Genomic DNA, 22938 nt, shown 5'->3' on the forward strand with positions numbered 1-22938 from the left:
GGCGGAGCCGCGGGCAAAAGCTAGTAAATAAATAAAAGGGGGAAAATATTTGTTTATATTTTATTTATTTTTTCATTTGATAATACTGTATATTGTATAATATGCAAAGTTCTATAAATAAAAAACACAGTCAACGTATTGAGAAAAAAATAAGTATATTCCAAACGATTTTTCAAGGCAAAGACAGCCTTGCAGTTAACACTATTTAACCTACTTTATAATAACTCCAAAAGAAACATAATTATTAACATTAGCATTTAAACGCAGTTATAATTGCAAGCAATCGTCTCAAGGATAACGTGCCTTGTATTTATAATTTTAGACCTTATAACTTTAATGGGTCAGTTAAAATAATCAATGAAGTGAATTACTACGATTATTATATTACTGCTTTTGCTCGTAGTTCTCTTGGGTGTTATCCCTTTTCCGGTATAAAAGTAATATGTTGCCGAGATAAATGTCCTCAGGTTCAAAACCCAAGGCCACACATCGCTGAGTTTTCTAAAATCATGAGTGTAGTCTTTGTGAATTATCGCTTGCTTTAACGGTGAAGGAAAACTTTGTGAGGAAACTGAGGAGTTCTCTATAAGAATTTTTAGGGTGTGTAAAGTCTACTAACTGGGCCAGCGTAGTGGACTAAGGCCTCATCCCTCTCAGTAGTAGAGGAGGCCCGTGCCAAGCAGTGGAGCAATATATAATACAGATTTCTTATTAATATTTTGCTTGACAGTATTTTGGTCCATATGTGTATTAAAAGAAAATAAACATAATTGGCCAATTATTTGTGTGTTATATTGTCTGCGTACTCCCGAAAAATAGGCGTATTTAACTATGTACATTTTGTAACACCAGCAATATTTCCGAGCTGTTATATCGCTACTAAAATCAGTAAGTTCCATTAACCCGACTTTGAAGCACTTAGGAATAATTCGATTTTGGTTATGTAGTGTTAAGTGTTGGGGCTTTGTTGTTAAAGTTGGTTAAAGGGCCCCGTCTCTTTAATGATAGTCTTAACCGGGTTTCAATTGAGCTCATTTTATATTCGAGGGAAGAATTCATGAAAATTTTCTCGATGTTAATTAAAATGATAAAAACGAAAAATACATGTAGACAATAATGTATTGAAATGCAGTAAATTATAATTTTACCGTATCAAAAGATAAAATAACCAACAAACACACGTAGAACTGATGACAACTTTGTCAAAACATAAGCAAATAAAAAGATTTTTTTAGTACAAAACCTCTTAGACTCAAATAAAATACAGGCCACATAATGCAATAAAAGAAGAAAGCAAAGCTAATAAGTTCTAAAAAACTAAGCAATAAAAATACTAAACTTCATACCAATGTTGGAATCAAACGCTACAAAGTTAGCGCCATCACAACCCAGCGAAGGATATTGGCAGAAGTAATGCGACATTACACGGAAATCAATCAATAGTGTCCTCGGGTCAAATCCAATAGCTGTCCCATCTAATCACATCGGAAGCCGACCGCTCCGCCGGACGGGCCAACTCTTTGAGTGCATTCCCAGATCTTAAGTGCTGGGCTTGAGCGTTCCGATTCATTTGAAAATGGAATTATTTTTGAATTATTTTAACGGCAATATTTGTGTTGCTTTTATTTGAAAATGGAATTATTTTTCAATTATTGTAACTGTAGATAAGTGTTTTATTTTTATTTCTGCCTTTAAAATTTCGTCATATTAAATTTCGTCATATTAAATTTTAAAGGCCGAAATATCCATGATTATTAATTATTTTTACGTTTTTCTTTCAACTGCGAGAACTAATCACTAACTAGACGTGAATTTAAATTCTTTACTTGCCAATACTTGTTTAGTTACCCAGATTAAAGGTGAAACAAAATGTATGAAAATGGACCTTGAGGTATCGCCTTAAAAATGGAAATTGTCGCTATAATTAAATTGTTATTATGATTTGTATTTTTTGTGATTTTTTTAAATTTATTTGTGGATTGAAAGATTTAAGAAACAAAAAATAGATAGACTCTGCCTATATTGACCAACCTCTTATTATGACGTAATTACACTACGAAGTTTGGTTTTCATATAAGATTCTTTATAAAAAAGTCGAATATAATGACTTCCCTTACAGTGACATGTCGCTTATTGTGACCCCTTTTTAATAAATTATGTCCGGTTATAATGACCGACATGATTCTTTACGCCTTCGGTAATGTTCGTTGATTCCCGACGACGTTCGGCACGTGGCTCGTTTTTGTTTTGAATCTCAGAGAGTAATTGACATAGCGATGTCTTCTATACACAATAGTATTAGACTGTTTTTACAATAAAATAAAAAAAAACAAAAGCAAACAAAAATTACAGATTACTTACATTAAAAAAATACGACTTTTATGTACATACATACATACATAGGTACGTACTTATTACGTGCAATTTTTATTTTATAAGTTACTATGTTTCTCTATTAAAGTACTTAAATACATGCTTACTATTTACATAAAAATGTATTTTTTTCACAAGACGCTTTGTATGACGTCCGCTTATTATGACGTGTTTGTTAATTCCTTTCGATGTCATTATAAACGGATTCGACTGTAATTTAAATTAACTTTATTAAAAATATATGATTTCAAACTTTGGATCTCAAAATACGTAAGCAATATATTCGATAAAAATATAGGTACGTACTGAGCTCTTCATTAAAAAAAAAATATTTTCCCGTCATCTTGGAATGTACTTAAATTTCTAAATATAAATCTTACCGTGTTAACATAAAGTCCGGTCTAAGTGTATACATTTTCATTTAAAAGTGGCAGAATTTAACGTATTAAATGTTACTGCGCGTGCAGTCACGGATTCCAGGTCAGGGCTGGATTTATTTAAAGTTAAGTTTACGATGAATATTTACATTTGTACGCGTTATGTGTCGATTTTTTTCAAATTGTAGCGAGTGTGGTAAAAAGTCTGCATACCCCTTCGGGGATAAATGCGTGATGTCATTATGTATGTATGTGAAAGATTTTTTACAAGTAGAGCTGAGAAAAAAAAACTTAAATTACATAATTGTATTTTTATAATTGTAAAATGTATGTAATATATTGTAACGTTGACTTTTCGGACGACCAACACCTCAGTCCGTCCCGGGACCATGAAAGCTCGAACTGAAACGTCGTGAAAATTATGGTAAAAAAAACCGCATTAAATCCGAAAACTAATTTTATTTCAATATCTAACATACTAACAAACGCGTAAACATGATATTTTAAAAAAATAACATTATAAAAACCTAAGGTAATATAAAAACAAAAACAGTTTTAGGAGGCCATTCCTCTAACTGTTCCCTTTAATCCGCGCCTGCTCCGGTCATTCTTTTTAATTGACGCTCGTTTACACGCCGTGTCCCTCTAATTGAATTTTACTCCTTATGCCAGGTATATAAGAGTTATTATCCCCTGCTTCGCACCTTTATATTGGAACGTAAATAGAATTATTAAAGTACCTTGTGTTATGAGATTTTGTAATTAACTTTTCTGTTTCTTTCGTTTTTTGGCAGTTTAGGAGGAAATTGTTAGTATTCAAATAAGTCTATAAATTTGATTGTGAATTTCAGATCTAAAAAAGAATAGTTAAAGCGCTTCGTTGTATTTTTATATTCATTTTTAATATTTTGTTATTTGATTAGTATTAAAAAAATCTTTTAAAGTCTAGGCAGTAGGTAATCTTTTTACTCTGTGCCAGAGTTGGATTTGTCTATATCTGCCACTAAGTTGCATGCAAGGTCCATTGTGTTTCTATTTAAAGGAATTTTATTATTATCAATTTATTTACGAGACATTATGAGACTTTTGAACTCTCAGCGTGACGAGAACGCAGCGGTACCATTTAGCACAGTAACTCAATATTTCGTCAATTTCTGTTTACAATCAATCATGATCAGGTGAGCAAACTGCTCGTCATTCAATACAAAAAGCCCTCGACTTTTACACTACAAACCACACAAAAGCATAGACAAAAATTCCACCAATACCTATTAATGATTAACAAACCAAACACCGTGAAAAAGTCGACACAAAAACCATATCGCGTGTCGACGCGCACGCGATTCGATATAACGGAATGACGGTCATGAGAGGTCGCTACACCGGCCTGAGGTACTGGTTCTCGAATTATATATAATACTAGCTGACCTGACAGACGATGTCCTGTCAGCTATGAATTTGCAGCGCGCATTCTGTCAATCGCTAAAATTAACTTTTCTTAAATTTTCTAACGTTCCGCTCAACTTCCTTAATTTTTTCTTTCATAATATCCTACTCCTGACAATAACAAACAAAACAACAACAAAAAAAAATAGTGAAATCGGTCCAGCCAGTAGGTGTTAGTCGCGCCATAGCCCGCGTGAGAAAGGCTTTCCCGATATAAAAGTCTGTAACAACCTTAGTCAGTATTGCTCTCAAATGCGATATTAGTTGAGACGCTTTCAAGTGACAGCGTCTTAATATCGTAGCTATTCAGTAAACAGTTATTAACAACATCTTAAGTGATATCTTAAGTCACGTGGCATTAGTGCCGCTGTGTACTTTTCTGAGCTGAAGGTTTGTTTATGTGCCAAATTTCATTTGAATGCTTATCTGCGTCTTCTTATAAACAAATGAAGATCTTTAGAAAGATTCGTAATTATATTATTGAAAATAATATGTTTGCAATATTGTTTTTTTATACGTTTAAAAATTTTGTTCTCGTCTTTTGCTGTAGGTAGGATATATTTTATATCGACCTGGATAGCAACCACCGTACTCAAGGTGTAAAAACACACCAAAATAGCCCACATAAGTGTGTCATGTTCAGGGATCAGCCTGTGTATATATGGTTCCAACAGGCCGGCATAATTGTGTCGACTGTCGAGGGGTAATCATCTCCCGCCAGTCGACATTCTATTGGACCCCACTCCACTTACCATCAGATGCATCGAGGTCACTTTGTCGTACACGTAAAAAAAATATCTACGTCTTTTGGAATTACCACTTATCCGTTAAAAAATTTGGTTTTATCATTATATTCACCAAGATTGCTATTTCTAAGTTAGTGTTAGTACGAAGTTAATAAACCGTTCAAAATATCTCACGCTTCCTCAACTGAACTGCGGATGATTATGCACGGATTCCCCAAAGTTCCGCGTAGTGAGTCAAACTCGTGTGAATGAATATCCAAGATAATCAGCAACTGTTGCGGTAGTAGTCAGTTTAGATACTAAAGTATGAATCCTCAATACAAGACACACAAATATATATTCTTGTATTTTTGTAGTGTAATTTAAATTTGGATATGCAAAGGGTATACAGGATTATTTTGTCATTGCGTTACTAAATGAAACCACATACATATCTTCTTGAAAATAACATTTTACAGTAAGTTACTCAAACCGAGTTACCGAGATGTAAAATAAAAACGTGTAAGTTTGGAACGAAATAAATATCAATAAAAAGATCATTTTAATTTTACACCTACTAATATTCTAAGAGAGGAGGAAGGAGAGGCAACATCACATTTTCAATCAGAAATACATTCACGAACACGCCATATACGTACTAAGCTACAAAATGATCAGAAAATTAGATAAATAAAATTGGGATTATTGATGATAATATTCACAATTCTTGGATGGTTCTTGTCACCGTTATAGCAGAAGTAAAGACCTTATTCTCTATCCCGCACGTTATTTTGACAGTGTGTAACAAGCACGTAACTCAACGCATCATGTTTAGGACTATAGAAATTTGGCTTACAGAATACCATTCCACGCACATTTCTCGAAGATAACATGACACGGCCGCGTTACGCGTTTACACTATCATACAGAATAAGGGCCCAGGTTTGTGATTTCATTTAGTAACGCAATGTAAAAATGACCCTGTAATTATACATTGAATATAACAAAAAATCATAAAACGAGATAAAAAATAGCTAATTACACAAATATAACATTATAAAAACGGGTTTTTCCAACGTTTCTGTAATAAACACCTTCAACGATAACACGTTTCTTAATCCGCTAAAAGCGGTTTTCGTTTTAATCCCCCTAGATTACTCGGAATTGATACAGGCTTAATGTCGTGTATTTTTTACGGTACAACGTAATGATATTTGATGGTTTTATGATTGTAATGATATTTTGTGTTCCGTGTAATGAAACCCACGGGATACTATCACCTAGACGGAAGTATCAGGTACTAGAATCGTTTGACAAGTTTATTATGAATTCTTTTTGATATGCCATGAAAAGCAATTTACGAAAGTCTTCCAAGTGGGTTTTTTTATTGCTTTGAATACGAGACGAGCTTGTCATTTCCCTCATGATAAGCGATACGACTGCCCATAAATAGTAAAAACATTATCCAACATCTTAAATTAAACACAGCCAAACCGGAACACAACAGTGACTGCTATTTGGCGGCAGAAATAGAAATTTCGGTGGTACCTATCTAGGCAGACTCTCACATATGAGAAACCTACCACCAGTCATCAGCAGGTAAAAAGGGATCCGAATTTTAACTGAAGTGGAACTCCCTTAAATACTGATATAAAACAAAATTTACGAAATCAAAAATTCTGAAACAGAATTGCATGCTAGAGAGTACATCTGTTAGTATACATGCATAGCGCAGTCTGACAATTATCACAGACTACTCCGATGAGGGTAGACAGGACAATAAAGCCTCCATTTGTAATTACCTTATCGATTGAACGCGCGTCATCAATTATTCAAGTGAATGTCGTCGAGTTCCGATGGTAATATCGATTGTATCGTTAATATTGTTGTGTTTTCACTTTCCAATGAAAGTGGAAGGTTAAACGATTCAAGTTTAATGGAAATATATTTTTGTTGAATTGATTGGAGATTTGATAATGGTTTTATGTGTTTTTGAATTAATTGATTTGAGTTTACTGGTTCAAGTTGATCATTAAGATTGTAGTCAATTTAAAACTTTAAATGATAGTCCTTATTAAAAGTAATTTATGCTTACTTTAGATAGCTCAACACACATTTAATCAGGTAAGCCTGAAGATTGTAAGGATGATAATGGAATAAAGGTGTATTCAATTAATTCAAATAGTGGATGGTTTAAAGAGTTGGAATGGAGACAATATTTCCTACCTTAAGGCTGGCTTGCACAACGACTTACTAAACATGTTTAGCGCTAAACATATTTAAAAGTTCGTGTTGTAACTGTCATTCATTAAGAGTTGAGGAAGACAGCACTGTGGTTAAAATCTATTTGAGTGGTTGTGCAAGCCAGCCTTAGAATTAAAATGATTTAATAAAATAATGTAGCAGCGAACATGAACACAAACGATGTCCATATTAATAATCTCAACTCCTCAGATCCTGCCGAAATGGGAAGCGGTGAAGACGGGAACGATATCGTTCAAATTCCGCACGAACGAGCCGAACGGACTGATTCTGTTCAACATGGGCGCTAAACCACCAAGGGTAGGTTGCACGGTAAGGGGGTGGAGCTTTAGGGGTTACGGTCACGTGGAAGTACCATATCATGAGGCATCACGTCATCTCATCAGCTTTACTGGAGGCAGTCGGATTTGTGGTTATTGCTAGGTTTACGAATTCATTTTGACTCGGTGAATTGCATGGTTGGTTATAAATTGATCTCTTCTTGAAGTATTGGTATATTCACCATGACAGGCTAAGATCTAATTTATCATATTTGTATTTGTGAGGTTTTTAATGGATTCATCACTTGCGTAGGTTTAAAAATTGACTAAATGTTATAGTAGTTACAGTATGTTCTACGTCAGAAGTTAGATACGTAAATCATAAAAACTAATATTCTTTTGACATAATACAAGATTTTTATTTTAAAATGCTAAAGTATCAAGAATTTGCTATGATAATTACAGTGTTATTTCAATGCTAATGCGGACGAAATGAGCTTATAAAATTACCTCTACTCAGCAAAATAAAATCAAGTTTCAATTGGCAAGTTGAAAGTGGATTCCTAAATGAATTTAAGATGAATAATACAATACAATGTAACCACAAATTGCGATTTCCGACAGAGAGGCCTTAATGGATGAGTACAATATTAAAGTACCTTTTTACCTCAATAACTTTGTCATTTTGTGAATTTGTCCAAGTGTGAAAGGGTTTAAATTGTGTTGGATTACCGGGACGATTGTGAGCTTCAATCGAAATCTTTTGTGCCGATTATAATTCTATCTCTTTGCGGTAAAATTATTATAAAATTGGCCAGTTTGGCGTATTTTTAGATTAGACTACAGACTCGAAGCGTATTTGAAAATTCATTTGGATTACAGTTAAAATGCTATCAGATGTTATTAATGCGAAGAGAGTCATTATTTACGGTTCCTTCACTGTCTGTAACATCTTCAGTTGTAGGATCATTAGTTTCTATCCAGATTTTCGAGAGCGACCTTGCAAACGACTTCGATTACGGTTAAAAATTTCATATTCAATTTTTTTTAACAAAGTATGTAAATGAGTAAATTAAGTTTTCTCAAATCGTCTCGTTCTCAAGTCTAGATGAGTGTTGTGTACTGTTTAATGTTACACTGAGTGTTTTTCTATATTTTTGCTCAAATGCTTTCATTACATTAACATGAAATCATCCACATGAATTGTATTGTAATTTTCATGTTTGTGTTGTAATATGTGCCTAACACAAAACTCCTTGATTTATAGAAGAACAACCAGAAAAAATCAATAATCTTCTATGAATTGATAAAAAGCAACCCTGTTTGCCAAAGATCGTACTAAGGAAACAAAAAATAGTGATTCAAAATCAATTAGAGTGAATTGGTTTCCTACGCAAACTGGCAAGACAGTAGTGGCTTGGTTATGTAATTTTCAGTCCTCTAATACAGTTATATCATCGACGACTTCCTTGCTATAAATCACTATTGCAGTAATAGCTCTATTAGATACAAGTCCTGTGTCACGAGATGTAAAGATATCCTCAAGACTTCCAAACCCTTCATCACTAGGACCAATTTACACGACTACTTCTATTTGGTATGTAATCTTATCCATTTCGGAGCTGCATGGTAGGATGAAAAAACAATCTGAATCATAAAAACGAAAGTCACGTATAGGTGAATTTGTGTACGGGTACCTTTGAAAGTTTCACCCACTTATTACCTTGTGTTTGTCTGGTCCGCACCGTAGTGCACCGTGCCGCGAGTCCTAGCACAGGCACCCACGGCGTTTCGCATCTAAAAACTTTTTGGTGTTTTCAAAATTTCGATGTGATTGGCGATATGTGAATTGGCTGTAATTGTGTTTTGGTTTACGGATATATTTGGAAATATGGACGGTGAATTGTCAGCGTTTGTTGAAATTTTAGTAATTTTGCAATTTTCAAAATTTTGTGTGCTTCGGATTATTCCGCGAGCTGTATTTTGTGATTGGCTAATTAAGTTAACCAAAAATATTTTAGTTTATGATCCTACGGAGAACACTGCTAACTTGTCAGTACTATAAAGAGCTTCAACCTACACAAATTCGCACCATTGCACCACGATCACTTAATATAAAATAGATGTATTAGTTTTATTCTATGTAGAATTAGACTTGATGTAATTTATATACTTTATAATTCAAATTTTATAAATATAAAATGTAAGTTGTATGTTTTATATGACGTTTTTGGGTTGAGAGTCTGCGTGAGATTTGAAAACATTAAAATAATATTATTTTTTACTCAGAATGCGACACAATTTTCTTTTTTTTTTTTTTAATACTTCTACGAAAAAATTGTCGGCTTTGGTAAAATAAATGCCTTCATATAATCTGACGCTGGCTTCATATCATCATATCTATATACATTTTTTGAAAAAACAGAGCTTTTGATCTGTCTCAAAGATATGAAATGAATAGTTCGATGGTGTGGTCTTCAAATGTTCTGTAAAAAAACCAGGCTCACGAGGTTATTTAGGTCATCCTAGATTTCAGTAAACTTATCGTAATTTAGACATATATTTACAGCAGTTCTGTTAACTAGTAAGTAATTTTAAATTAGGTCATCTCACGGGCATAGAAATGAGCTCGTGCCCAAAAACCTAAAACATTGTTCACAAGAAACCTATTTGTAAAAGAAACATTTGTCAAGTCGTGTGCATCAAAGTGCGACCTCTTTCTCGACCTGTGCCCGTGGGATTTGTTTCCTCTTAGGAACTAAGTTTGGCGAGTTCTGTAAAACTAGATGCATGCTAGCCTTAGTCAGAATAGTTGGCTGTGTATTGTGAATATTTTCATATCGGAATGTTGTTAGATAATATTAAGGTATCTGCTTTAAGAATGTAAAAACTTCTATATTTATAAATCTAATGCAGTATTTAGAAAAGTTTGTCGCAAATGGAATATAAGAACTATCAGTGGCGGTTTTGATAGATAATAACTAGGCGGAGATTACAATCAATCAATAAAACGCAATGCTTTATTTCCAAACGTTACAATTGATAGGAAAATCCTTAATTATTAGTTGTAAATATGCACAAGAGGTTTTTAATGAGCGAAGTGCGTACATTTGTATGTAAAAGTAATTATGTTATTATTGTGTAAAGTCACAGTTGCGATTCTATCGCTTTTAATGCGAGTGACAATAGGGGACCGGACTCATTTTTGAAATATGAATTACTGGCTCATTTTTTAACCAATTTTAATGCAGTTTTGGCAGGAGGGTTTCTTTTTCCTATTATTAACCATTACATGTAGAATAATGTACAAAATCGAACACAGGCCGGTCCCCTATTATTGTTTCGAGTCAGTTCGTTGGAAAATATTTGTGTGTAATTAAAGGTTGCTTGACAGACAGTGTGATAAGCGTTATTTCTTAGATTATATTGGTAATTAGATATTAATACTAGCTATTAGCCGACACTTGTCATGTTTTTTATTATAAGTTATCCGTGAATATGTTTCCTCAAATTAAATTTTGAGACGTTGAAAGTAAGTTCGATATGCTGTCATTAAATAATTTCATGGCAGCGCTTGCACATTTTATAACAGATTGAGGATCAAATAAATTTTAGGTTATTAAAACATATTCTTGATTATTAGAAGCTCGAGTCGCCGAATTAGTTAAATGTCCTTAACAAGCGTTTCAATGCATAAAACATATTGACGGAAACGTTTCATTTTAGCATATATATTATTCTATATTTTTCTACGTCTATCCAAATCTAATCCAAGAATTCGAAACGATTTTCCTTTCTAAATCATTTCCAGGCTGATCTGTTCGCCGTGGAGATGCTTAACGGCTATATCTACGTGCATGTGGACCTTGGGTCCGGAGGGGTGAGGGTCAGGGCCTCTCGGAGGAGGGTCGATGATTCACACTGGCACGAGTTCCTGCTGCGTAGGAGTGGTAGAGATGGCAGAGTGACTGTAGATGGGGCTAATGCTGAGTTTAAAACGCCTGGTAAGAATGTCAATATTGTAATAGAATTTGTAATGAGAATTGAGGAGTAACGGGATACGCAATTTTGTCTACACTGAACTAATCGTATCGAATATCGAATCGTTGATGTTTCATCCTCTCCCAGTGACTCCTGGGAGAGGGTCTTAACCTGTTTGTGGGTTTCCTTCAACATGTTGGCTTAATTTTCAAGGGTTGTGAGAGAGTCCCGTGTGTTTGTAAAAGCTGACCCTTGTCAGACAAACGTAAATCAAGTAAAAAAAAATTAATTATCTATAATTCGAAAAAGCATTGGATCTTTCCTTAATCCCGGAGTATGATTCGTTTTTTATCCTTAAACAATGACATATAAGGAAATGATATAGTTTTCCTTTTTATATCACTGCCTTAATAATAAAGTAAAAATTTGCAGAACAAAACAACGAAGTTTGAAGACAATATTGCGAATATTTTTTTTCCAAATTTCAGGTGAATCCAACCAGTTAGAGCTGGACGGTCCTCTGTATGTCGGAGGTCTAGGCTCGGAGTACTCCGCATCACGCACTCCTCCTGCTCTGTGGACGGCGGCGCTGAGACAAGGGTTCGTCGGCTGCATCAGAGACTTGGTATTGAACGGGAAGCCCCAGGACTTGACGGCTTATGGCCGACAGCAGGATTCTGGTGAGGAATCAGTATTGTGAACGAGGTGGCTTAGTTGAACCTTCTTTAGCTGGTTGATGATTTATTACCGTTAATGCTTAGAAATAGATGACTTTAGAAACTTCTTGACTGGTCATAATGACATTTTGATAAACTAGTAGATTCAATACACTCCTGACTGAAAAAAGGCAGTACAATTTGTATACGTCTAGATTTTCCTTTCCGTAACTACACTAGAGGTCCAATTAATCAACCATTTTATATATCAAAATGTTCTGATTTCCCATATTCCTAAACTTTTTCCATTCCATAGGAACAGTACACGTACACCTAAAGATAATTGTAATTACTTCATATACCAAAATCTTCTGATTTCCTATAATCCTAAAAAAACTTCCGTTCCATAGGAACAGTATAGGAACACCTAAAGGTAATTGCAACGGCTTGACATACCAACATTACCAAGATATATATGACTGCCTCGGTGGCGTAGTTGTATTGCATGCCCGGTACAATAGCGCTCAGGTCCTGGGTTCGAATCCCGCGTCGGGCAAAGTGATATTTGGGTTTTTCTGCTCAGTATCAGCCCGGAGTCTGGAATTTGTGCCCGATTTGGCGATAGGCTCGCCCCTTATCACATCATGGGACGGAACATACTTGGCGAAAAGTGGGTGCCCTGGTTGCGCCTCTGCATACCCCTTCGGGGATAAATGCGTGATGTTATGTTTATGTATGTATATTACCAAGATTCTGCATGACTAAGTCTAAACGTTCGTGTGCAGCGTCCGTCCGGCCGGCGTGCCACGTGCTGATGAAGCAGTGCGTGAGCTCCCCGTGCCAGCGCGGCGGCGCCTGCTCCGAGGGCTGGAACCGGCCGCTCTGCGACTGCTCCGCCACCAACTACGGTGGCCCTACCTGTGGGAGAGGTGAAGTAACTTACAACATTTCTTATGAAGTTTCTAATGCTATTTTGGAACATTTTTAATGCAGTTTTATCCTATTTGTCGAGATGTTAAGAATGGGAGGAATTGTTGCGATAATTGTAATTGTTAACATTAAAATCATGAAGAAAATATTGGGTTATCTAAGAATAATCTGTAGTTGCAATTGTTGTTGTTTTCGTTTGAATGACTTTCTAGCTAGACTATTTTTAGTAGTCACAATAATTAAGGCAAATATCAACTGTTGGCCAAAATTTTACTTTATTTAATATTATGTGTCAGAATGTAGTCATTTTGCCATGCTACTTACAAAACAATCATTCATTTATACAACCGTTTTCAACCTTCCAGAATCAGCAACAATCTACCTGAACGGCAGCCAGCATCTCACAGCAGCCCTCGGCCCCGAGCACATCACGCAGACCGAGGAGTTGATGCTGAGATTCCGAACCAATCGAGCTGGTCTCCTGCTGCGTACTGCATCTGAGAATTCCGCGGATCGAATAGAACTGGCCGTGGCTGCTGGAAGGGTCAGGGCTAGTGTGCGGCTTGGGGATAGGGAAAAGGTATGCCATATTTTTCAATTAAAACTGAGCAAATTTAATATTTTTAACTTCTTAATCTATTTGATCAATTTCGTCGTGGGTTAAGATTTTAGAGTTATTAATGTTCAGAGTAACTAAGCATGCTTGTGTCATTGAATGCGAGCCACTGCCGATCCTGGCCTATAGGCGTTGCGACAGATTTTTTCTGATGTCATAAATTTTTGGAAAAGAGCGTAATTTTTACTTTCTGCAGTTGTGTTTCGTATTTTTGTAACGATTTTTAATTAAATTATTTAGGAAATTTAATTTCTTTTCCTTGTATGTAATGGTTGTCAATGTAATAAAAAAATCTCTGGCCGTATGGATGTTAATTTCTTTTATTGATTTGAATGACGAGACGAGCTTGTCGTTTATAAACAATAGAAACAGCATCCAACACCTTGAATTACAAAGTATTGTTTGGTATTCCACTGCGCTCGTCATCCTGAGACTTGAGATGTTAAGTCTTATTATGTCTAGTACACTGGTTACAAATTGTCAATAGGTGGCGTCATCTCGATTATAATAATAATAATAATAATATCAGCCCTGTATTACATACTTGCCCACTGCTGAGCACGGGCCTCCTCTACTACTGAGAGGGATTAAGGCCTTAGTCCACCACGCTGGCCTAGTGCGGATTAGTAGACTTCACACACCCTCGAAATTCCTATAGAGAACTTCTCAGATGTGCAGGTTTCCTCACGATGTTTTCCTTCACCGTTAAAGCGAAAGATAAATTCACAAAGAATACACACATGATTTTTTAGAAAAGTCAGAGGTGTGTGCCCTTGGGATTTGAACCTGCGGACATTCGTCTCCGGAGACCGTTCCATACCCAACTAGGCTATCGTCGCTTTCATCGCATCTCGATTACTCGCCATTAAATTAAAGTTTATTCCGATGACTTCAATACAATCATGGTTGAATATTTTATACTAAGTATACCAGTGACAAAGCGTCGATACAACCCGATCCCTACCTTCTTCCCTTCTAGGTTTATTAACACTTGTCTTAGTTTTTGTTTACTGTTAAATTGGCCGCGATATGTTAACTAAGGCAATTTTTTGCCTCAAGATTCAAGATTCTTTATTTGTTAAACATGAGTATACACACAAAGCATGCAAGTTGTTCATTATTATACTTATATAAAATGATCTGTCATGTTCGGCCAACTTTGTCGGGTTACCTTTTGAAAAATGCCACCCTTCGCCACTATATACCATTTGGATTTGCAGAACCTTCTAGCGGGCAACAATGTGGCGGACGACACGTGGCACACGGTGCGGTTCTCCCGCCGGGCGTCGAACCTGAAGCTGCAGGTGGACGGCGCGCAGCCCGTGCGCGGTATGTTATGTACGTATGCACGGGACACCACCCGCACTGTTTTGTTTCACCCTTGAGTAGACGAGGTTAGTGGCTGTTGGTTTGACGTCGTCGCAATTGGAATTGAGGAAGTTTGATTATCTGGGCTCATAATCTAGGATGCTGAATATAATCTTGGGTGTGTAGAATAGGTGACTGCTGTGCAGTGAAAATTTCATAGTATTTCCTGGCAAAATGGTGTCAATGTTGGCAGTTAGTGTCTTTACAATTACTTATAAACATGGGTTTCGTTTTGGATTCTGAGGAATGCAATACTTTGTAGTTTGATATTGTTTGTACCTATAAGTTATATTGAAGCTATTTGTTATATAATTCTGCCAGGATTAAAGAATTTTCGGCTTTCTAGTAATTTAGATAAAGTACGTTTTCTCTCAGCGAATACGTCTCTAATTTTAACAATAACCAACCGGGCAAAATAAAATTTTACTTTTCATTTTGTAATAATAACTTGATAATTACCTAAAAATAAGACTGATGATAAAACATTAAGGAAGGGAATAATAAACTTACTAATGATTCTAAGTTTTTAATTATTAAATAAGGAAATCAAAAGGTTATTAGAATTTTCGTAAGCAATCAAATCAATGTTTCTACACAAAACGACAAACCAACAAAAAATACATTACAACACTCAAATCTGAATTCTATTGTATTACAAAAGAATTCAAATTTACAAAGCACTTTTCGATTAACCGACCAAAGTGCATTGATGTTAGAAGTCCTGGTAGCCAGTATTAGTTGCTTATATTTTGTTACTTTATAGCTCGCACTTGTATACACCGTTTTGTTGATGCTTGTGTTCTTACTTCGTTTACTTTTTGTTTCTTACTTCTGTAGTGTCCTATGTGCTGTAATTTTGAAATTTTCCAAATTATTTACATGTTTTTTAAAAATTGTTATGGAGTTATTCCGTAAATACCAAAATCATTCAGATAGTATACCATTTTGATACCAAAATCCTTTGAATATTAACAAACATTTTATCTTTAGAGATTTGTATTGCGAAAAGAAATTGGGACACCAAAAATCGATTCTTAACTAAATTTACTTTTTTAAAGTATGTATCGACAAGTATGCAATTACCTTTTCCAAATGGTATACAATCTGTTTAGACGAATATACGAAACGATCAATTGGGTAAACTAGCAATCCCAAATCATGCAAACATCTGTAACGCTTTCTCTTCTGCATTGGCTGCTGTAAGCGTATTCACAACTTCCTATGCTATTTTTATAAAAATTAAAGCTAACTTCTTTATAACAAACACTGCTATAAATAGAAACCGTGAACACACTTACAAAAGCATTGCAAACTAAATTGTATAATAGCCATGTGACGGGCAAGTGGATTTAAATTTGTCGATACTAAAATATTAAATCTAAATTTGATACCTTCCGCTTGTTTGTCTGTGTGCTCCAAAATAAACTGTACAGAAACAGCAACTCTATGTCAATTGGCTACAAGATCTATTCTTCTAGTCGCTAATAAATGTTCATCGTTAGCTCTTTCAGCTTGAATGTATGTTACATATCTGCTAGTCTGTCTGTAAATATCTTAAACTCGCTGTCAATTTGATCTGTGAAATGTTTACTTTGCTAATTATGTTTTCTTTAAACGTCGATGTTGTGTGGCGAAATTATTTCTGAGTTTGGATACTGATTTGCGGATTCCTTCTTCCAGCCGAGACTATTTTAGGAAAGGCGTCGACGTTAGAGATTTCAACGTTACATTTGGGTGGTCTTTACCACCCAGAAGAGGAGATTCAGATGACGTCAACACTGCCCAACTTTGTGGGATACCTTCAGAAGTTTGTGTTCAATGGAGTTAGATATATAGACATGACGAAAACCCTCGGTATTGGGAGCGGTGAAGAAAATAACGTTCTCGATAACACGTCGAATATCATATTCAATGGGAAATTTGTGAAGCCTGATTCTTTAAACGTATACAAGTCTGTCACCTTCAAATCGAAACATACTTACGTTGGATTGCCTTTGCTGAAAGCGTACGCTAACACTTATTTAGATTTTTATTTCCGAACAACTGAGATGGATGGTCTTTTATTCTACAACGGTGGGAAGAAGCAAGATTTCATTGCGATAGAGTTGGTAAACGGTCATATACATTGCGTGTTCAACCTTGGAGACGGAGTTGTGACGATGAAGGATAAATTGAAGGCTTATTTGAACGATAACAGATGGCATACCGTGTCAGTGAGACGACCGACGCCGAAGATTCATACTTTGCAAGTGGATGATGATTTGGAAATGCACACGACGAGTAAGTGTTTTAATGATTGGTATCTTTATTAGAAATTTAAAATTCTAATATATTTATTTGCATAAACTCGACTTTATGCTTTCACGTTTTTCTTTAGAAATCGTGTGTTTTACATGTTTTAGTATCTTTATCTTCTAGAAAATCTTCAGGTAGCTGTAAAATTTTTGCGTTATTTAATTTCTTTATATATCTCTTCCAAGCTATGGATCCCATATGGTGGGTGGGTCAGCTTTCCCGTTTTTCTTCTCCACTTAGCTCTATCCATGATGTCGTCTTCGGAAACCTGACATTCTGCCATATCCCTCAGAACTATATCCTTCCACCTCACCCTTAGTTTGCCAATTTCTTTATATCTATAAAGTCTATATAAATATAAAGAAATTGGCAGTTCTAGTATGTAGAGATGGCTATATTCTGATTAATTAGATATATATAAATTTATTTTCCAGGTTCAAACCTAATGCTAGAGCTAGATAGCGTTCTCTACGTAGGAGGAGTCCCTAAGGACATGTACACCGCGCTACCCGTAGGCGTACTCTCGAGGCAAGGGTTCGAAGGATGCATGTCCAGCCTCGACCTGCCCGGAGAGTCACCGTCGTTGATAGAGGATGCTGTGGTGCCCAGCTCTTCCTTGGGGTCTGGGTGTGAAGGTAAGGGGATAAGATTTAATGAAAACAAAAGAAATTCTTTAAGGGTATTTAAACTGAATAAATTTATTAGCTCAAAAATCAGAAAAATAAATATTTACATTTTGGAGAGTGAGAGAGTAATAACATAATTGTTTTTACTTGTCTGTTTTAAACGAGCATGGTAAAATGACTCATTGCACTTGATGGTAGGTGGAGTGGAGTCTAATAGAATGTCGACTGACGAGAGATGATTGCCCCTCGGCAGTCGACATAATTATGTTGGCATGTTGGCACCGGATATATACGGACTGATCCTGGAACGCGATACACTTTCGTGCACCACTAAAGCGGGTCTTAACACATTGTGTGGCGTGGGATAATTAACTCTCAGTCTCTTCTCATAAGTCTAGACTATCTGGACTCTATTTCGCTAGCTATCGGATGGAGTGGAGTCACCATGTCAAAAAAAAAATATCTAATTAAAGTATGGGCTTTTAGCATTCAAAATTTGAAGATAGTTTTTCAAGATTGAATATCCATTCGTAGTTAATAATAGGATAACAAACGAATGTGCTAATTGCAGGTCCGACGAAGTGTACGCACAACGCGTGCTCCAACAAGGGCGTGTGCGTGCAGCAGTGGAACACCTACGTCTGCGACTGCGACCTCACCTCCTTCACCGGACCCACCTGCTACGACGGTTGGTGCTGTTTAACTACATTTGCATTGACATTCATTTTAATGAAAATACTTACCGATAATTGGTTAAATTCAAATGGGACTACCTCGACATTTTCTTAATTTTGCTGAGATTTTTAATTTATATTTAATGTCATTTTTATTTACTAATGACTGACGCTTCTTAAAGTCTGCTGAGAATTCATTTTTTCACATATTTTTGAAGTCGCCAGTTTACTTCACATATTAATTTCCTTGTTACAAAAATAAGCAAGTTGAGTTTTTAATCTTGCAATAATCACAACAATATAAATATTTATTATCATAGTATTCTACATGAGACTCCTTATCCCGCAGAGTCAATAGCGTACGAGTTCGGTCCCGGGCGAGGCACGCTCACGTACACGTTCCCGCCGACGTCGGTGGCGGACACGGAGACGGATAGAGTGGCGCTCGGCTTCATCACCAGCAAGGCCGACGCCGTGCTGCTGCGCGTCGAGTCCTCCAACACGCAGGACTACATGCAGATGGAAATTGTAAGCTACGGCATTGAATATAGGCATGCTTTTTGAAGGATCGGTTTTATTCATGATTACTTATCATTGACTGACTAGTTCGTGACTGCCTCCGTGGCGTAATTGTATTGCGTCCATGATACGACACTGTTTTAAGTTTTAGGTTCGAAATCTGGGTCGGGCAAACCTATATTTGGTCAACTCACTCCATTGAGTTGACATTTCAAACAGGAGTTTAGAATTCGTGCTCGATATGGCGATAAGCTCGCCCTCATCACATAGGCATGTAATGAAGACCATTGCATTGTAGTTTTTTCTGATCGTTTTAGTTATCGAATGGACCCAAAAATGTAGTTTATATAAGACTAACCACCGTTTTCAATGAACTGGTGGTTATATAATGGTTTATTTTCGGGATCGGATACAAAGATTAGGATCGTTGATTAAACGACGGTTATTGCCATCTCTCTATTAGATTGGTGGTAATGTGTTCGCGGTGTACAACGTGGGCGGCGGCGAGCAGCCCGTGGGCGAGGAGGCGGTCAGAGTGGACGACGGCGCCTACCACGTGGCGAGGTTCACCAGGAACGGCAGCTCCGCGGCGCTGCAGCTTGACCACTACGCCGTCAACGTGCGGAATCCGCAGGGTAACATATAACGTGTTATTTAAGCGACTTTATTTAAATAATAATTAAATATTCTCATAAGTGCAACTATGTTCGTCTACTTAGAAATAGAAATTCTTTATTGCAGAATGTAGGTACTTAATATATAGGTGGTTTTAAAAAAAAAATCATTCTATGTGATTTTATTTTAAAGGGATTTTGATCCCGTTGGAAGATATCCCAAACGACTTGCAACTGGCCATTATAATTAATATTTTGGGGAAAATATATATATTTGCTTAGATGGTGACCGCTACAAAGTGTAATAAAACTCACCATTAAAGCCCCAGTGAGTGTATTACGTTCCGGGATGAACTAATGTAAATTCGGTATCAAACAGGCTGGCATGGTAGTGTCGATTGGCAAAGGATAACAATCTCTCGTCAGTCAATCTGTGACTGCTACTCCACTTACTACCAGGTGAAGGGGAATTACTTTATGGTGCTCACATAAAAAATTGCTGATTTTTATACTTCAATGTCTTATCCAGGTGGGCAGCAGTCCACTATCTTCAACAGCATGTCCCGAGTGATTATTGGTGGCAGTGGAGCTCGGGCCTTCAGTGGGCTGGTGGCAGGCCTGGTGGTGGACGGAGTCAGACCCTTGGACCTGGCTGCGGCTGGGGACCCCTCGGTATCAGCCCGAGGTGACGCCAGGAGAGCTCATACGCCACTTGACAGGGATATTAATAGGATGCAGCAGGTAAAGGATTTTTATACCGGAATTCCTAATGATCAATGCCTTGGTGGAGTAGTTCTAATAAGTGTACAGAAAAAATGCAAAATTAAGTTTTATTTCATATACTATGTGCAAAATGTTTGTATCTGTCCAAAATTTTGTAATATTCCCTCTTTCAGACTCCACCATCAGGCTACGGAGGTCAGGGTGCTGGACGAGCTGGTGTACTCCGGCGCAGGATCGGGCTGCAGGGATGATGACGAGGATGCCTGCGTGCTGCCTGACGCGGGCTCCGGTGATGACCTCATCACACCCGTCTACGTACCTTCCACGAGGAGACCTCCGTCGAAGATCAACAAGGTGATGATTTACGAGGTGGTATCTTGTTGCCGCCATCCTGTGGACTGCGCAGGCGCAGGCGGGTCGCGGAGACGGGTTCCCACCGCTTGACCGGTGCTGCGCGCCGCCTGTCACTCAGCTTTCGGACGCGGTTACACTTTATTTGTTAATATTAATATGAATATTAATTTAAGTTTTATATGATAACTGAACCAAAATACTTTCAGCATCTGAGGTGTCATGACATTAACAGATGCTCAGGAAATTCACTATTGTATTATATGTATTGGTAAATAGCTAAGCTGACGTTTTAGTTATGATTATTTTATTGTTGTTTTTCACGAATATAATTTTTATTATGATTTTTTTTTATTTCTATAAAATTTGCAATTTCATTAAGTTACTTGATACTTGATTTATATATTAATATCCATGATATTAAAAAAAATATCTATACATTATTTTAGGGTCTCAGCGGTAAGCTGATGAAGCCGTGCGACGACGAGGACTGTATCGAGGGCTCCGGCTCCAACGGAGAAGGTATCACCGAGCCAGAACAACCTATCACCACGTAAGTTAATCAAACTAAGCATTCCTTTATGTTATAAAAAAATACTGATAGTTTGCCATTTTCTATAGAAAATAATAAATTAGACTTAAAACACCAATTTTAGACTTTGGTAGGAATAGTAAAAAGTTTTAAGTTTTTTAATAGCCGAACTTGCTTTTATCAGTTTATCGAAAATAATAATACGTATTGATATGTATATTTGTCAAAATGGTTTCCAAACACCTATAAAATGTACATCTTTTATGATAATTCACGTTACTGATTAAAATATTCTTCCATACAATCTTCGATTAACCGCCTACAGTGGTTCATCAAGTAGCACACACAGCGCCACTCCCACGAGCACCAGCGCGGCGAGTACAGCCACTGGCTCGGCTACTGGCTCGGCCACTGGCACGGAGCGCGCCAGCTCAGTGGGCGGCAGCGTGGCCACCGACAGCGTCCACCTCGCCACCTCCCCGCCGGACCACGACAACATGCACGCGGCCACCAAGGAGATCGCCGCCACTACCGACACCAGGACTACGCCGTTGGGTAAAAAGATTTATTAACCTGTAATTTGTGATCTAACTAATATCAGCCCACTGTTGGGCACGGGTATCCTCTACTATTGAGAGGGATTAGGCCTTAGTCCACCACGCTGGAATAGTGCGGATTGGTAGACTTCACACACCCTCGAAATTCCTATAGAGAACTTCTCAGATGTGCAGGTTTCCTCACGATGTTTTCCTTCACCGTTACAGCAAGCGATAAATGACAAAGAATACACATATTTTTTTAGAAAAGTCAGAGGTGTGTGCCCTTGGGATTTGAACTTGCAAACATTCGTCTCGGCAGTCCGTTCCACAACCAACTAGGCTATCGTCGCTTTTCAGTTCTAGCATAAAGATGCTAGAACCACAATATGGAGATCAAAGGATCTCCATATTGTGGTTTCACGCTGCGGACGTACGATCTCACACAAAAAATATTTTACTTTTAAAATCTGACTTCCGAAATTCGACATGTAATCAGTGATCTTTATATACTTCATAAATAACTTGCTTCATATCGCTTATATATTTTATGTTCCTTATAGTCTTTAAATCTCCAATGTATACTTCATACATTACAATATACTTTTTATATACTTTAAAACTGTGTATTTAATATCCCTCATATTTTTTTATACGGGGCCATTTCACATCGTCGAAATACCGTTAGACCAAAAAGAATTGTATCATAAATCCTAAATGTCTCATTCCAGACCACACGCACACAGCACACCATTTCACACCGACCGACCATTTAGAAGAGACCTCCCACACAACAGAAGAGGACACCAACCACATACCAGAATACGAGGACAGGCGAGAGCGAGATAGATGCACGCACACCCACTTACGAGAGCGGGAGTGAGCAGGACAGAGTGCCTGGCAGGGTTCACCCTGATTACAATGGGTACGAGCACGAGATCACCACGAAATGGTACCATCCGAAGACCACTGACAACAGGGTGGTGCCGCCTGAATCCGAGTTCTTCGCTACTATTGTTGGTAAGTGTCAGTGATTTACGGCCTTTCCAATAAACGATCTCGATCTTAATCTTT

General features: G+C 37.0%; 1 protein-coding gene across 1 annotated transcript in view; it reads left to right on the forward strand.

Moving 5' to 3' along the window:
* LOC115453163 (neurexin-1) overlaps positions 1-22938 on the forward strand; it is a 199510-nt gene that overhangs the window by 175289 nt on the left and 1283 nt on the right. The window contains 18 exon segments of the mRNA XM_037438235.1: positions 7376-7495; positions 11255-11447; positions 11913-12104; positions 12866-13009; positions 13376-13590; positions 14847-14955; positions 16675-17274; positions 17724-17924; positions 18487-18603; positions 18939-19117; positions 19572-19743; positions 20252-20463; positions 20619-20647; positions 20649-20799; positions 21246-21349; positions 21654-21883; positions 22596-22704; positions 22706-22884. Coding sequence (XP_037294132.1) covers positions 7376-7495; positions 11255-11447; positions 11913-12104; positions 12866-13009; positions 13376-13590; positions 14847-14955; positions 16675-17274; positions 17724-17924; positions 18487-18603; positions 18939-19117; positions 19572-19743; positions 20252-20463; positions 20619-20647; positions 20649-20799; positions 21246-21349; positions 21654-21883; positions 22596-22704; positions 22706-22884 — 3256 coding nt within the window.

This window comes from Manduca sexta, chromosome 13, assembly GCF_014839805.1.
Source record: "Manduca sexta isolate Smith_Timp_Sample1 chromosome 13, JHU_Msex_v1.0, whole genome shotgun sequence".
Classification (NCBI taxonomy): domain Eukaryota; kingdom Metazoa; phylum Arthropoda; class Insecta; order Lepidoptera; family Sphingidae; genus Manduca; species Manduca sexta.